The sequence below is a fragment of the Eleginops maclovinus genome, chromosome 23, assembly GCF_036324505.1.
Source record: "Eleginops maclovinus isolate JMC-PN-2008 ecotype Puerto Natales chromosome 23, JC_Emac_rtc_rv5, whole genome shotgun sequence".
Classification (NCBI taxonomy): domain Eukaryota; kingdom Metazoa; phylum Chordata; class Actinopteri; order Perciformes; family Eleginopidae; genus Eleginops; species Eleginops maclovinus.
In genome coordinates, this window is record NC_086371.1 from 20,102,811 (window position 1) to 20,119,257 (window position 16,447).

Here is a 16,447-nt window from a genome sequence, read left to right on the forward strand (position 1 = left end):
GCACCAGCATGTTACAATGAGCCAAAATTGGAATACACTTTTATGACTCTTTTTTTTAAGTATTTGGACTTCATCATATGTGTCTAGTTTTTTATTTCAAATATGTTTTGTAGATTATTCTTAACTCTACTATCATTGACTTGTCAAGCACCTTGACATGAGGTTGTTTTTGTGTGTGCTATAAAAACTAAATGTATTCTTGTATGACATTCTACGTAGTAGTCTTTTGCAACATTTAGGTTATTTACATTTGTGGAAATACATTATCAGACTAGTAAGTTCTTTGATAACATGGTTCTTTTTATGTCTGCCAAAATGTTAACATGCCTTTCTTTCCCATTATGTCAAACTATCACATCCTAATAATTACAAAGTGCTTTGTTATTTTAAATAAAAGGGTCCTTCATACTTGAGTATTGTCCTCAAATTATGATCATCTTGAGCGAGAGCTGCATGATCATGTGACTAACTGGATATGATTAACCTGAAAAATAACTTTACCCTCATTATTGATACTCTCATTTCTCCCCTCCGCACCATATGGAGTCTCTCGCAGCACATTCCTCTGCTAATAAGGACATTCTAGCTTCTACTCCTTTCCGCCACAAACACGGCTTGCAGAGGACAGATGCGAACAATTTGGCGCTTTCAAAACACTTCATGTTTGGACGCCCTTCCAACATGGTTACAAAAGTGGTTATGAAAATAATTAAGTCGAAGGCCAGGATTTTGGAAAGTAAATGTCATTTGTCGTCTCGGTTATATGTCTTTTTATTCGCTAATCCCTTCAAAAAACTAAGATTGATTGACACAGGACTGAAACAAATGCATCAAACATTTATGATACATCAATCCCAACATAATACAAAAACAAAACTGTACAACTGTTTGAATGTGACATCATCAAAGGACTTTATGCACAGAACACGTTTTTTAAGGTTTGTTTGTCAAAAACTGTCTGACAGCTTAATAGCCCTCCATATGTGATGCTACTTATTCCATGGGGTCCTCCTGCCTTTTCTTGAACTCGTTAACTCGTGCCTGGAACAAAATAAAAGAGAATGCAGTCAGAACTGGAGGTGACGGTGCGGTGAGCGACTTTCATTTCACTAAAGGACTACTACTCGAGCCGGCCAAACAACCCAGGGTTTCTTCCTGCATTCCACATGGAAATATTATTTTACCACGTGTGGACAATTAGGGTTAGCTTATTTTTGGTCCTCCTCTGTAGCGGGGGGTCAGAGTCACGGGTTCACTGATTCCCTGCTCAGCACACAAGCCTTTTGGACCACTAAGGATCCACTGCATTAGGATTTGTGAGGCAATTTGACAGAAATGTGAGATTCTGAATCATCTTTAAACAGGATGACTATTTGTTGGACTTTCTCCCAGCTGTATCTCCTTTAAAGAATCAGGCAATATCATATTGATCTTGTTTACATATCAAAAAAATAATATAATGGACCACCGTATTGCTCAGTGGTTAGCAATGGGGCTCAATCCCTGCTGTGGGGGCTGAGGTTTATAAACCAGCTTGCGGTTCCTTTAGGCGTGCCATCCCCCTCTTTCAACACTACTACTAACATTACTTGCCAATAAAAGTTAATCTGATTATGTTTTATTGTTAACCACAGCAATAAGCATGGCTAAAAGCGTAATTGTTACGGAGTCAGTCCCCAAAAGGGAAGCGACTTCAGTATTTAGTAATTCAGTAACAGTAGCGTCATTACACCTGGTTGTTTGAGGCTACAGCGCAGAATGTTTTATGAATAAACCTCGACTTTTTAAACCCTTGTAACTACAAGCTTCTTAGAGCAATCTCAGGTTGCAGCTCCTGTGGCAGCGTACTATAGGTGTGAATGTGTGGCACACTTCTGAAATGAACAACCTGTCGAAATAATTGCAGGTGTGCATGTAGGGGTGTGTGTGCGTGTGGGGCAAATGATGGTCAGCACTATCTGACCATATCTACATTGAAGTGTAAAGGAAAATCTAGAGTAACAAATACATATTATGGAGATAAAAAAATTAAATCATGGGTAACTTTGTGATAAAGAGGACATATTATGGTATTAGGTCATTTTCAGGTTCATATTTATATTTTGTGTCTCTCCTGGGACATGTCTCCCTGCTTTAATGTTCAAAAAGCTCTTTATTTTTCTCATACTACCTGTGCTGTAGCACCTCTTTTCACCCTCTGTCTGAAACCAGAGCCCAGTCTGCTCTGATTGGTTAACTGGCCGGCTTTTTTGTGATTGGTCAAGCACTTAGAGATGTCCAAGCCATTAGCCCATCACAAACAATGTGATGGAGCACTAGCCAATAGAAGCGCGTGGGAAATAAAAATCCCTCTAGGGGGAACTATGGGATTTTATACCATTTACATGCACACAAACCTATATTACACACTACAGGGAAGGGAAAAATCGAAATTGCATAAAAGGGCCATATTGGGGATCAGTACCTAACGACTGCTTGGCAGGCTTCTCTCAGTAAGAGACTGGTGAACAGGCTTACCTGAAATGTGTTGAGAACATGTTGAGAAACTTCAGTGAGATCCTTCAGGCCCCTCCGCAGTGGCTCTGTGGCTGGAACCCCCCCTGAAACTCACATAAAAGTCCTCTGAAGAAAACCACCAGCATAACAAGCAACAACCAAATCAACCACAGCACGCACTCCACATGTCACCTCCACTCAAAGGCCTCCAGCTGGACTCCTGCTTCCTAATCAGCTGCGGAAGACCACACTTGCAGTTGTATTTTACAGTCCCTGATCATAAATACAGCCATGCTAGAGAAATCAGGAGACGACCCAGGAGCAGGATGCTGTTTGGGGTCCAGTTTCACCACATTTCCTACATGCAATCTGCAGTTTACAAGCAAGGGATAATTTTCTCTCTTGTTCACTCATCAAAACAAATGACATGTTTAATCAACGTCAGATGTATCCACAATTTGCACAAAGTGTTGACATCTGTGAGTAAGCCATGCTTTGCAAATGTCATCGAAGGAAGAAAGACACCAGTGTGATCGAGTGAAGTCAAAAAAATATAATTAAAAAGTATTGAAAAATAATTATTTACAGCAGAAAAGCCCCTATGAAGGTCTCATTGCTGCGAAGCAATTGATCAATGTGCCGCATTGATCAATATGTCTATTTTGGAAATAACTGACATTTAAATAAAAAAAAAATAACAGCAGCTAATATCACAGAAGGAACACTAAAAGCCAATGTGGAGCAACACATCAACTACAGCTGCACAAAGTGCAAGTAACCACTACTGTTGCTTTGATGTTGATAAAGCTTAACAATAGATTTTTACACATCACTCACGCTTCAGTGTCCCGTCATGGGCATCTAATTGGTAATTAAAAAACTTGAAACTTTAAACAAAGTTATGAAAAGAACTGCTTTTAGCCATCCTGGCCATCTTTTCCTAAATTACATGCAGTCCATAAACCCATTTAATTGTGGTTAAGGTGAGGGGGGGGGGGCAATAAAGAGGAAAGAATGAATAAATATAGAACACACAGTGGACCAGGGTTTTTCCAGAAGCCTGAAAGGTTATTGTCTCTTGACGTGATGAAGCCCCCCCCGACAAGTCATCTTCTTAGAACAGACTTGTTGTTTAAAGCGGATTACAGTTTTGAGTGAAAAGACAAGTGGTTATAGTGTTCTGTGGACAATAACAAGAGTCTGTGCATCTGTGTTACCTAGAGTCAGCTGCCCCCCTTCCTGTTAGTCTGACCAGACAAAGTGGATGCACCAGACTCCAATCAGCATGTTTACTCTGCAACAGCCCAACCTGTGCATGTACGCTCACATAAACGTTACATAGATGGTAACGAGAAGGAAAAGAAGGGGGCTTAGTGTCTCTTACCTCGTGTCTGAATGCGAAAGTTGATCTTGCTCTCAGATGGATGGGTGATGGTGTAGCCACAGAAATCCACATCTACACTGATGGAAGAAAAGGAAATTGGAAACAGGATCTGTGGTTATTATCAATGTTTTGCTTAGAGTGGGTGGAAGTGTGGTCTTTGCACTAACATGTCGTCTCAGCTGACGTTGACTCACTAAGAACAAAACATTGGGAGCAAAGTGGAAGCACATACACACTTAAATGGAGAGTTTTGACTTTTCAAAGAGGGGTTGTATGATGTAATTTTCCAGATGAAGGTTGGCACACCCAAGTTTGAGAAGAGAAAACAGTCCAGCAGGAAGCTAAAACATGTGGATGGAGGCAAGGGCAAAACATGCGAATGGAATATCATAAGTATAGCACCATTTTGGTATTCCGGCCACTCAAGGCCGCAGTCTTGTTGCCTTTAGGGAAATATTGCCCACAGACACTTTCATATACCGCCACTATTCTGATTGGGAAAATCAGCTTTGCCTCCTGAGCTTTAATCAATTTGTTTGTTTGAGTTGTTGTGTGACATTTGAGTTTTGAAAGGTAAGGCGAGGCGAATTTTTGGATAGCATATTTCCACCCAAATAAATTGCGTTATAGCAGGGATTCCCAAAGTGTGGTGCGCTGCCACCAGGGGGTGCGCGAGATGAAAAATGTAATGTGGTCTGGTGTAAAAATATTACACAGTGTTGTTGTTTAACTGGGATTTTTCTATAGGCTACAATAAAAAACAGGAACAATAAACATTTCCTTTGAAATCCCTTTTATTTTAAATCAAAAAACTATAATTTATTAGTTTTTGATAGAAACGTAGAAGAAGACAGTCGCTGTCTTCTACTACGTTTCACTGTAGGCTATATATGCGCGCCAACTCGTTTCATTCATTCTTTCAAATATGATTAACTGGCTGAAATCAGGGAAACTGTCAAGTGGGACGTCTCATGACAAAATTGTTAGTCATGAAGGAGGAGAGGGACCAAGAGAGAGTGAGGATTTGGAGGCAACAGAGACAGAGAGAATAGGAACGAATCCGAGAGCAGAAAATGAGCGGGAATCAGAAAGTAATGCGCCAGAGGAAACCGAAGAGGAGGGAAGGAGATGGCAAAAAAGAGGTAATGAGGGTGAACACCAGACGGGCAAAAAAATAAGAAAATATGATGAAAATTATCAGGGCCTGGGCTTCACTTGGATCGGCGATACAGATTGCCCAAAGCCTCAGTGCGTGGTGTGCAGTGAGGTTCTAGCAAACAGCTGTCTGAAGCCTTCTTATCTCCGTCGTCACCTGCACACGAAACATGGCAATATAAATCAAAAGCCCCTCACATTTTTTAAAAACAAAGTTGGAGGAGTTGCAGAAAAGCCAAAAACAAATGTGGTTTCATTCATGCGTTGGGTCTACGAAAGACGCATTACGGGCTTCATATCTGCTCAGTTACAGAGTAGGGAGAAAGGGGCTGCCGCACACAATTGCCAAAGACGTGTGTTTGCCAGCGGCCAAAGAGATGGTGGAATGTATGATTGGAGAGAAAGAGGCAAAAAAGTTGGACATGATTCCTGTGTCCAATAACACTGTGTCGTGCCGCATTGATGCCATGCTTGAAGACATCCTGGCTACACTAGTCAGCCGTGTGAAGAAAAGTGAGTTTTACTCTCTGCAAGTAGACGAGTCTACAGATTTTGCAAATCTGGCCGATCTTCTTGTGTATGTCCGTTACCTTTTTAAAGGAACGGTACAAGAAGATTTTTTGTTCTGTCGGCCCCTTGCTACCAGAACAACAGGAAAGGAAATCTTCAATTTAATTGACGTTTTTATGAGGACCAATGGGATCGACTGGGAGCACTGTGAGGGGATTTGCACAGACGGGGCAAAAATCAATGATAGGGAAACACACAGGACTTATAGCTCATATTAGGAGAGTCTGTCCATCCATCAGCTGGTTACACTGCAGTGTTCACAGAGAGGTCCTCGCAGCCGAAAACATGCCAGCTGATCTACTTGCAGTGCTGAACGACGCAGTCAAACTGGTGAACTTTATCAAAGCTCGCCCGCTAAATTCAAGAATATTCACACCGTTATGTAATGAGATGGGCAGCGAACACAAATCACTGCTGCTGCACACAGAGGTGCGTTGGCTGTCCCGCGGCAAAGTGCTGACAAGGTCTTTGAAATCTGGCACGAACTGCATCAGTTTTTTGAGGAGAATCCGTTTCATTTGGCCTCCGGTCTGCAGAGGCTCGCCTATCTAGCAGACATCTTCTCAGCTCTGAATGAACTCAATCTAAGTCTGCAGGGAGTCAGTGTAAGACAGGATTGAGGCCATGATAAAGAAGCTACGGTTCTGGGCGAGTTGTGTGAGTGAGAACACACACCCGTGTTTCCATACGCGTCACGAGTTCTTGGGGGAAAATGACGTGGACCTGGGTGAGCATGTGAAAAGTCTCATAATTGAACACCTCAACCAACTCCCCAAGCAGCTACGGAAACACTTCCCACCTATGGACACATCTCGCGAATGCGCAATCCATTTGAAGTTTCCCTGCCCGTCCCTGTCATTTCATGAGCAGGAGCAGCTGATCGAGCTGTCATCTGATGAAGCACTGCAGTTACAGTTCAAACGAAAGCCACTTGTGGATTTTTGGACCGAGTCACTGACATCATACACAGTCCTGGCAACTAAGCCTTGAGAGTTTTGATGCCCTTCGCCACAACTTATCTCTGCAAGGCTGGTTTCTCTGCTATGGCAGCAGTTAAAACTAAACATCGGCAAAGACTGGATGCTGTTGAGAAGGATTTGAGGCTTAAACTGTCTTCCATTGTACCAAACTTCGGAGAGCTTTGTGCCAAGATGCAAGCCCACCCGTCGCATTAATATGGGTAAGTATTTGTCGGTATTGATACTATTGCTACAAATATAGGCCTACTGGGAATACTCAAACATCCACTCCCCCCCTCCCTCTCTCTCTCTCTCTCTCTCTCTCTCTCGCTGAGCGACTTTTGCGCTGCGCTTGAAAAGTTCCAGATGGATCCTCTTTTATCCTCTTTTAATTTAGGCCTATTTTATGTTTCTGAGCCTATGCTCTTTGTTACTTATGTTGTGGATCGTGTGTAATTTTATTGTAGCTCTTGAAAAGTTTCAGATTGATCCTCGTTTTTATTTATTTGATCTGTTTCTGAGCCCATGCTCTTTAATGTTGTGGATCGTTTGTAACTTAATTGCAATTTAATTCAATGTACTGTCGTTGTAATTTCCATAACCGTTGTGTTATGATGATGTTGATGTTAGCTCCACGGTCATTTAATATTGCTGCAATTTTTCTTTTACACGGCTGAAAATATTAACATTTATGTCAAAATTGCTTTCTGTTACTGAGCCTGTGTCTGTCACTCATCCTCTTAAAAGTGGAAGGTAACTTTGTTGCATTATATTGAAACTTGATGTTGTTATCGTCATGCGTGTTCTGGTTATTTGCGCATGATTAAAAATGAGTCTTTATATGGCGATAAAACAAAGCTTTGTTGCGTTTTTTTGGGGGGTGCGTCAACCCGGTTGGGACGTAGAAGGGGGTGCGCCGCAAAAAAAGTTTGGGAACCGCTGCGTTATAGAAAACATTAAAAACATTAGGGCAAAGTAAAAAGATTTAGCTTCAATTAAGCAAACAATAACACAAACAAAGTGACAGCAGCTGTTCTTTGGGTTAAAATCACTGTTTTCGTCAATGGCGTAAGGTGGCATAAAATATTGTAAATATATCCTACAGTGAAGTTTATAGTTGGCTAACATAGGTTTTGCAGCTGCAAAGTATACATTGCTTTTTTCCTGTGCTGGTGCTCCAAACCGAGGACATGTAGACAGATATCTATCCTACGTAATACACTAACCATTGATAAGTACATCAAACCCCCCCACTTCAAACACCGCCTTTAAGTGTCACTTCAAAATATCATAATGATCAACTGTGAGAATGACTGGTATACTAAAATGAGTCAGCGACAGCCTTTGTTCATTCAAAGCCCCATGGGAGTCCTGGGGCTAGATGTCATAAAATTCATGCATACAAGTCAAACCTGTGACCACAGCATGCCAATTCTGAAGAACAACACTTACGTCTTCATGATCATGTATCTGAGGGAGTTTCCAAGTGTATGATCTTCATCATGTAGCACAAATGTCACACAGCCCTCATCAGCCCCATCAGCCTGGACCTAAAACACAACATATTATTATCACAACACACTCAAAACAGAACCATGGCCTCCTTACAGATCTTGCAGATGGAGCTACTATGCATTGCAAAAACATCGAGTACTTGTAATTTCATATGTGCAAATTGATAAGCATCAGCTGCACAAGTTGACCACAGTATTCTGAGAAAGTGAGGCAACACACACGTCCGTTTCAATCATAGACTTTACTTATAAAGGTGTCGATACTGCTCCCTAGTGGAGAAACACTGAGTCAGCTTTGGACTGTTAGCAAATGTAAAGAAGGTAAAGGTATTTACCTTTACGGTAACTTTAGCTTAGCTTTGATAATGCCACTGATGATATCCGTCTACAACATATGTTGCATTAGATAGAACAGTTTTAAAAGCAGTTTTAGTTTTAAGGTGTACTAACTGTTTCATCACTGCTAGCTCCTGTAGCTACCCACGTGAGGCGTTTACGGGAGAAATGCTACCGATAGCTTGTTTAGTTAAATATTTTCCTACAGGCAGATGTTGACACTAACAAATCAATGTAGCTGAATACAATGCCAAAAATCACAAGGCAATATTCCTTCTTACCATCTCCAGCACAGGTTTCTTTTCGCCTTCACCAGCCATGCTTCATATTCCGGCTCTGTGCGTCAATACAGAGGGCGTGGAGTTAAGATCCCTCAATACTATCTGACAGGCGAGAGGTGGGAAAGGGGCTTCGTCACTCTAAAGGTGTTTATTTTGTGTTTGTCTATATTTTTCAAAAGGTTTAGGAGTAACAAACACAGACAAGATTATAGCAGTCAATCGATCATTCAGAAATATAACTTTAATGGATGGATAAAGATGCACAGTGTTGTGCTCGCTAGGTCTCACTATTAAATATGTTGGATCTGGGCACAGCTTCAAATATGTTACTAAAACAAAGTCTGTCGGTGGTAACCCACAATTAAGAGATCGTTCTAAAAAAATTAACAAGGACGACTCAAATACCCAAATAAAACAACTGCTGAGGTGATTAAGTAGCCTGCCAGACCAAGAAATGGGAACCAATACAGCCAAATCGTCGCCATTACTTGACGTAGGTATGAAAACATGTGACGACAACACGACATATGCGGAAGTTTAAAAATGTAGTTCCAGAAACGAAACAATACCATCGAGTATATGGCGTAAGGAATTTGGTAAGAACTACATTTCCTACCACAGTGAAATCGTTTTCCGGTATAGATTGTCTGGTCGATTTGGAAACAGAAGTCACTCGAAAGGGATTAGCTAGCTTGCTAGCAGGTGAAACCTCTTTAGATGTTGGGATTTGCGCTACATTAGCTACTTTGAACAGCACTGACACACTGAGGTAAAATACTTCCTACTTTATCTTTGTTTACAGCATCAGTTCCGTTGCTCAAAACGAGTATTAATATGGCGTCAAATAGCTAATTTAACGTTAGCTACCCAACACCGTTATACACATTGGTTAACAACATTACCAGCTAGCTAGCCGGTTGTTTACCAGCAAGCGTAATAATAGCTTTCGTTTTCTTTTTCTCGTGACGACTGGATCATGTATCTAGTAGAGCTAGTTAATTCAGTATTTACAATCTTTCTCGCACATACTTTCATTTCTTTGTTTGTGCATAATCTTTAAGGTTACCGTCTGTGCTCTTGATCTGTTGAGCAATCAATCTATTTCACCATCGTAACAGTGACATCTCACTCTTCTTGTTTTATTTGACAGCGAGTAAAATAGCTGAAACCCCAGCTGTTGCCATGGCAATCCTGTTTGCTGTGGTGGCTCGTGGAACCACCATCCTGGCAAAGCATGCATGGTGTGGTGGCAACTTCCTGGAAGTGACCGAACAGATATTAGCCAAAATCCCGTCAGAGAATAACAAACTGACCTACAGCCACGGAAGGTAGGAGCAACACACACATGCACACGTCATTACACTTATATCATATGTATATGCTGTGGCTAAATGGGTCAGCATGTTCAGAACAGTTCATAACCTATTAGTATGTACAAGTGCTGATGACTTGATAAGTCTGTATGTGAATAGAAAGTGTCCTTCGGGTTTAAACAGTGGCAAACTATTACATTACAGAGTACCGCATGAAATATAATATATTATCTAATTGACAATAATTTATTTCCAGTAGATTCCTCCGTTCAGTTTCATTGTCAACAACAGTCGAGAAGGCACAGAGAAACAGGCTAAACTTGTTGCCATCCGGGAAAGGAAAGACATTAGGTATTTGTGCAGATGTGTTAGGGTCATTCTTCTGTACTGTCATGCAGTTTGGTAAGATTTTCATACTGTTCTATAAGGAATGACATGACATTAATGTCAACCATTCTGTAGCAATGATCAGTTGACGAATCAGTCAGTGGGTTTACAGAAAAAAAGATAACCTGCTATTTTTGACAATTAATTAATCATTAAATCAATTAAGCAAAAATTTTAGAACATGTTGTTTTCAGGATTTTGAACATGCATATGTCCTGCTTTTCCCTGTTTTACACCCTATTACACTCAACATCTTGTGGTTTTGGGTTAGCATGTAGAACTTCAAAACCACCACTTTACTGGCATTGCAATTTAACTTTGATCAAAGGAAAATAGATACAAGAAGATAGGCGGAGGAAAATATGATCCGACATTTATTCTCCAGTGTGATGTAACTTTTGTCACTAAAGGTCATTTTCATGCACATTCAAACCATTGTGACGGTGTTTGCTTTTACATTCTTAAAACCAGACAACTGCAGGATGATGATAGAGTGGAGAATAATCAAGAGAAAAGATAAGATTAGAACTGTATTGATCCAACAAATCCCCCAAATTGACATGTTTCAGCAACATGCCAGTCAGAAAGGCAATAGAAATGAAACATTGAAAAATAACATAGCTATATACATCTATATTTGATTATAACATGAGAAGCCAGTTATTATCCTTTGACTTTGATTGCCTACATGATTACAACATTTGCCTACAGTTTAAATCATGTGGTGATTTGTAACCTAAGTGTGGAATGTCTTGAATGCACATGTGACAAGCTCTACTGAAAGCTCACAGCCTACAGAGAGTGACACAGACTAGTACCTGAGACTATACAGTGGTATCACATGCCACAAAGTCAGACACAACACAATGTGAGCTCATATACAAGTCTTAAAGAAGTGAGAGTTTATTTCATTTAGAGTTACTGTCCATTTACTACAGTTGATTTGATACGTTTTTACTGTTCACATAGTATACTGAATTTAACTTTTAAACAATATCTGTAATTGTGTCTTTTTTTTCCTCTAGCTATCTCTTTCATTACATCTGCCATGACAGAATCATATACCTGTGTATCACAGATGATGTAAGTATATAATTAGATCATAAATCTTTGTATTTATGTGTCTAGGGGTGAATTTGGGGTTGAGTGGTCGCAGTTTAGGTCCCTTGAAATGCACTTTATCTGAATACAAAAAAGAGTTAAATAAGGTAGTAACTCAATCAGTAAAAAATGTATTGTACCCCAACAAATTTCCAACCTGTGTTTTTAAAGAAATGTATTGAGCCTTTTCAAAAATTAAAGTAAAGTAATAATAAGTAAAGCAATAGTATAATAAGACATAATAGTGCCAGTAAAATACAGAAATAAGTGAAATATTACAGCTGCACGATGTAGAAAAAATAACTTTAAAGGATTTGTAATATTAATAATTGCAATATGATATGTGATATAGGAAGGTATTCATTCGCTTTTTTTGTGCTGTAGGACTTTGAGAGGTCGCGTGCATTCAGCTTCCTCAGCGAAGTGAAGAAGCGCTTCCAGACGACCTACGGGTCGCGAGCGCAAACAGCGCTGCCATACGCCATGAACAGCGAGTTCTCCTCGACACTGGCAGCCCAGATGGTGAGTGTGAAAAGAGCCTGAACATTTTTGAGAGGCTGCTTTTCACTTCTGTCGTCTATAAATAAAAGAACAGATATACAGATTTAGAAATCACCATTTCCTCAATTTCTTGTACCTTCCTCTCTGCAGAAACACCACTCTGACCCACAAGGAACAAATCGTGTCACAGAGACTCAGATGCAGGTGGATGACCTGAAGGGCATCATGGTCCGCAACATAGGTGAGCACCTCCTGAGTTTCTCCTTATGCTGAAACAACTTATTTTTTACATTGGGCTACAAGAAAATATTTTAATTACATTATTAAAACCTTATTATGTGTGAGTGGTTATTCCTTTCTTTTTCCTCTTTTTTGCCCAATTTTCTATGGTTTCTTCCAAAAAGACAGTCCAGTATTTCCCAGTTTTCTTTTTTTTTAAATATATTTAAACAAATAATAACTCTAAAGACATAAACAGCAGGTATACATTTGTTAAAATGGAAGCTACATTAAAGTTAAAACATTAAAATACAACAATAAAATTATCAATTATAATCAATTATTTATATACATATATACACAAACCCTGTGAACATACACACATGTTAAGCATATTAACGCCTATAAAATAAATTATGCAAATATTTGATCAGAATAAAAAATCTCTCCCATCCGTGATTTTATCCCGTTTCCGCTGAAGTTAACTATCTCTGTGTCTTTTTTCAGACCTTGTCGCTCAGAGAGGGGAGAAGCTGGAGCTGCTGATTGACAAGACAGAAAATCTGGTGGATTCAGTGAGTTCAAATGTCTTATTGTCCATGATAAGTTATTTGACAGACGTTTCAGACAACCTAACAGATGATTCTCTCTCTCCATACTTTGTATAGTCGGTCACATTTAAGACCACAAGTCGTAACCTGGCCCGAGCCATGTGTATGAAGAACCTGAAGCTGACTATTGTCATTGTGCTAGTGTGCCTGGTGAGTATGGATAAAAAAACAGCTTTAAACAAATATAGATTGATATTATTTTCCTATTTCGCTGAGTTGCTTTTACCCAACTGCAGTCCTAATCATTATTACATACTAATTTATTTGTAGAACTTTAAACCTTTAATTGTTTGTTCACATAATGCTACTGGTTTTTTTGTGGCTATGTAAAGCACAACATTGATTTTTGAGGCATGTTTGTGTGTGTGTAGCAAACCAGGAAAATAGTATGAAATGAACTCGTGAAAATATACAATAATATTCAAAGGTAACATTTAAAACCAGGGCTCTGTATTTAAAATCCTGTTAAATTAAAATGCATGGTTTTATGTTTAATGACTGTGGGGTAAAAATGGTGGTTTTAATGGGTTTCAAACGACATTTTAGTCCTTTGGCTGGTTTCATTATTTTAGATACACACTGTTGACATTCAAAAATGTGATACAAGAAATCCTTAAAACGTTGGCCAAAATGCCCAAACTGTGAAAACGTTTTTTTTTGTATCACATTAACATTGAAATTGAGACAGATTACGGTAAGGTACACTCCTGTGATTTGCTTCGCATTATTAATGTTAAAATATATTTTTGAGCCTTGACTAAATGTAATCCTATCTTGTGCTGCGACTGTATGGCTCACTGCATGATTGATCAAACAGGAAGTAAATTTAGTTTTTGTGGGGTTTTTTTTCCGCAGGTGGTCCTTTACATCATCGTTTCTGCTTCATGTGGGGGCCTCAGCTGGCCCTCCTGTGTGAAAAAATGAGAGAAAATTAAATAACAAAAGGAAGAGGGGGAGGAGCGCCTGATCACCTCTGCCTACCAATGGACACAAAAGGAAACAAAATCTTCCTTCCTCTCCTTTCTAGCTTCAACCTCCCCAGAAGACACTTGCTGGTCTTCCTGCGGCCTCTTCCCCTTTCCCCCTTTCTTTGATAGCGTGCACATTGACTTGCCTTCTGGACGAAGAGTCCCACCTCATACCCACACTAATGACAGCAGCCATGTGGCCTAACAATGATGTGGAACAATAATCCTGTCTTGGTACATTCATCTTGTCTCATGCACTTAATGGCCTGATGTATCGGTTTGTGATACAGTCCTGCATCAATCTATGTATGTAATCCATTCAGACTGATACCGTACTAAGCCACAAAGATAGCATATTGCTTTGTTTTTGTCCTACTTTTCCTTTAACGTCAAACTGAAAAATACCTGATGCGCAACTACAGGTAGCATGTTGCAGAACCATCAAGAGGAAATCCCAAAAAACAATGTCTGGTCCTCTGTTATATAACGGAAAACTCATTTGTGACAAAACCAATGCAGTGTGTAAAATGTCTCAAGTGGCAAATGTCTAATGAACAATGTTGATAGTGAACCTTTTTGCTCAGTAACACAGATTATTTTTTATGATAAACTTTATGTTTTCTTGCAAAGCACAGTAGTAGATTCTAAAATGGCTGTTGTAAAATACCAGATATGATCATATGAATAAATATTGTACATTTGATTGATATTACTGACTCAGAAAATATATAATGGTTCTTTAATAGCAACTTTCTTTTAGGAACTCTCCCACCTTCACCTAGGACTTTTTTTTTGTTTGCCCACATGTTGTTTGTGTTAACAAAATGCACTTTTTACATTGTACATAAATGTGCTTCCTGGTTTCATAATGGTAAATAATCATGTAATTATTTAAATATTGTAAATCCAGATTTGAAATAATAAAATCTGATGGTATCAAGTGGTTGATCTCTTCAGATGGAAAACTAACAACATATTTTAATATGTGGCTTTCATTCATTGAATCAACATCTAGCCTAACAGCTGAACTGATAAAGCAATTATTACTTCATTAAGTGATATCAACTATTAGTGAGTAACTAGTTGTAAGGGATGACGAGGATAACTCACACAGTGTGTCAAAGTACAGGCAAACAACACCAGTGGTGGAAGAAGTTCTAAGATTTCTTACTTAAGTTAAAGTAGCAATACAACATTTTAAAAGTACTCTGTTTCAAGTAAAAGTCCTGCATTCAGCATTTAATTATACTTAATTTTCCAAAAGTAAAAGCAATTGTTATTATTATTATTATTATTATTATTATTATTATGCCTAAAGGCCCATTTCAAAATCATATATATATAATTACTTGATTATGGTCAGTGGGGGAAGAAGTATTCAGATTATTAACTTAAGTAAAGGTAGCAATACATTAAAATCAAAACATGCCATTACAAGTAGAAGTCCTACATTCTTAAGTTAAGGTAGAGAAGTATTATAAATGTAAATGTACTCATTCTGCAGAAAAATAGCCTCCATATAATATATGAAATGATTGTATCATTAATATTGGTGCATCAAGCAGCATTTTACTGTTACTACAAAAAATGTTTTTATACACACACTGATTGATTTTAAGAAATGTTTGTAATATATAGTATAGTTTCACTTTTTTGTACCATAATAAATTGGTCCACATGTTTAGAGATGCACATGGTCTTTCAGCAAAATCTGAAAATAATTTATTAAACTAGAGTTTAATAAATTATACACGGATTACTTAATATAGTGGAGTAAAACTAGATTGTTTCACTTTTGAATGTAGTGATGTAAAATTATAAAGTAGGATTAAATGGAATTACAGAAAATCTGAAATAAGTGCATTTTGTTACTTTCCACCACTTTCTTCACTTCTGCGGGATAATATGAACTATTCTCTCGCTGCAGTTTTTAATGACAATGTGACATTTTTTGACAGTTTGATTTTATTCAGGTTTCTCGTAGAAAGAAAAAGCGACCAGGTGAAAGTAATTAAGACATCGTCACCGGCGCGCTCCCGTCGGTGCTACTCGCTCCCGTGCCAGGTAGCGTTACAAGCCATCAGCCAGGTGCAGTGTGGATTTTTGAATGTATTACTATGTTTTTATTAACTTAACGGACCACTGTATGTCTAAATTGTTGGGGAAGTGTTAAGGTCGTTCTTTATGTGTCTTTCCCCCACATTTCTGACCGACTTTAGTTGTATATTTACTTTTAAGTACCAAAAGTTCATCCTCCTGTCAAATGAAATGAACCCACGCATTGTGGTCAACTGTTTGTTTGGTAGCTAGCATGCTAACATTAAGCTAGCTAATTTAACGGTTTTTGGTCAACCGCTATAACATATTTGTTTTTCCACCGTTGAAATGAATGTAGTCACGGTTAGTCCGCCCTTTTAAAATACTTTTTAAAAACTCCTTACTACTATGGCTACCTCCAATTTGTAATATAACAATACCATATCCCCTTATTTTTTAAAGTGTCTCTCAGACGCATTGAGCACTGTGTTTTAATCCGTTTATGGACTTTAAAGAGTATTTTCCCTGCTATTTGTAGAAGTATGTTTACTCCTGATCTAATTATAGATCTGACTGGCTGGAGGAGGGCTCACATGGGGGATAATCTGACAATCA

The 16,447-nt window shown here is 38.8% G+C and overlaps 2 protein-coding genes across 3 annotated transcripts; one reads left to right on the forward strand and one right to left on the reverse strand.

Annotated features, from left to right (window-relative positions):
- Positions 1-755: 755 nt before the first annotated feature.
- Positions 756-8,816, reverse strand: polr1d (RNA polymerase I and III subunit D). The gene is made up of 5 exons (XM_063877088.1): positions 8,696-8,816; positions 8,017-8,114; positions 3,881-3,957; positions 2,518-2,600; positions 756-1,041 (listed from the first exon to the last, which is right to left on the reverse strand). The coding sequence occupies exons 1-5, from the start codon at positions 8,732-8,734 to the stop codon at positions 994-996; spliced, it is 345 nt and encodes a 114-aa protein (XP_063733158.1). The 5' UTR covers positions 8,735-8,816; the 3' UTR covers positions 756-993.
- A 507-nt stretch (positions 8,817-9,323) lies between these two features.
- sybl1 (synaptobrevin-like 1) lies at positions 9,324-14,504 on the forward strand. Of its 2 annotated transcripts, none has more exons than XM_063877086.1 (8): positions 9,324-9,464; positions 9,846-10,023; positions 11,421-11,478; positions 11,881-12,018; positions 12,148-12,238; positions 12,724-12,791; positions 12,885-12,977; positions 13,683-14,504. In XM_063877086.1, the coding sequence occupies exons 2-8, from the start codon at positions 9,878-9,880 to the stop codon at positions 13,749-13,751; spliced, it is 663 nt and encodes a 220-aa protein (XP_063733156.1). In that variant the 5' UTR covers positions 9,324-9,464; positions 9,846-9,877; the 3' UTR covers positions 13,752-14,504. The 2 variants fall into 2 exon arrangements, with proteins under 2 accessions (XP_063733156.1, XP_063733157.1); XM_063877087.1 differs by having other exon boundaries at positions 9,376-9,397.
- Positions 14,505-16,447: the final 1,943 nt, after the last annotated feature.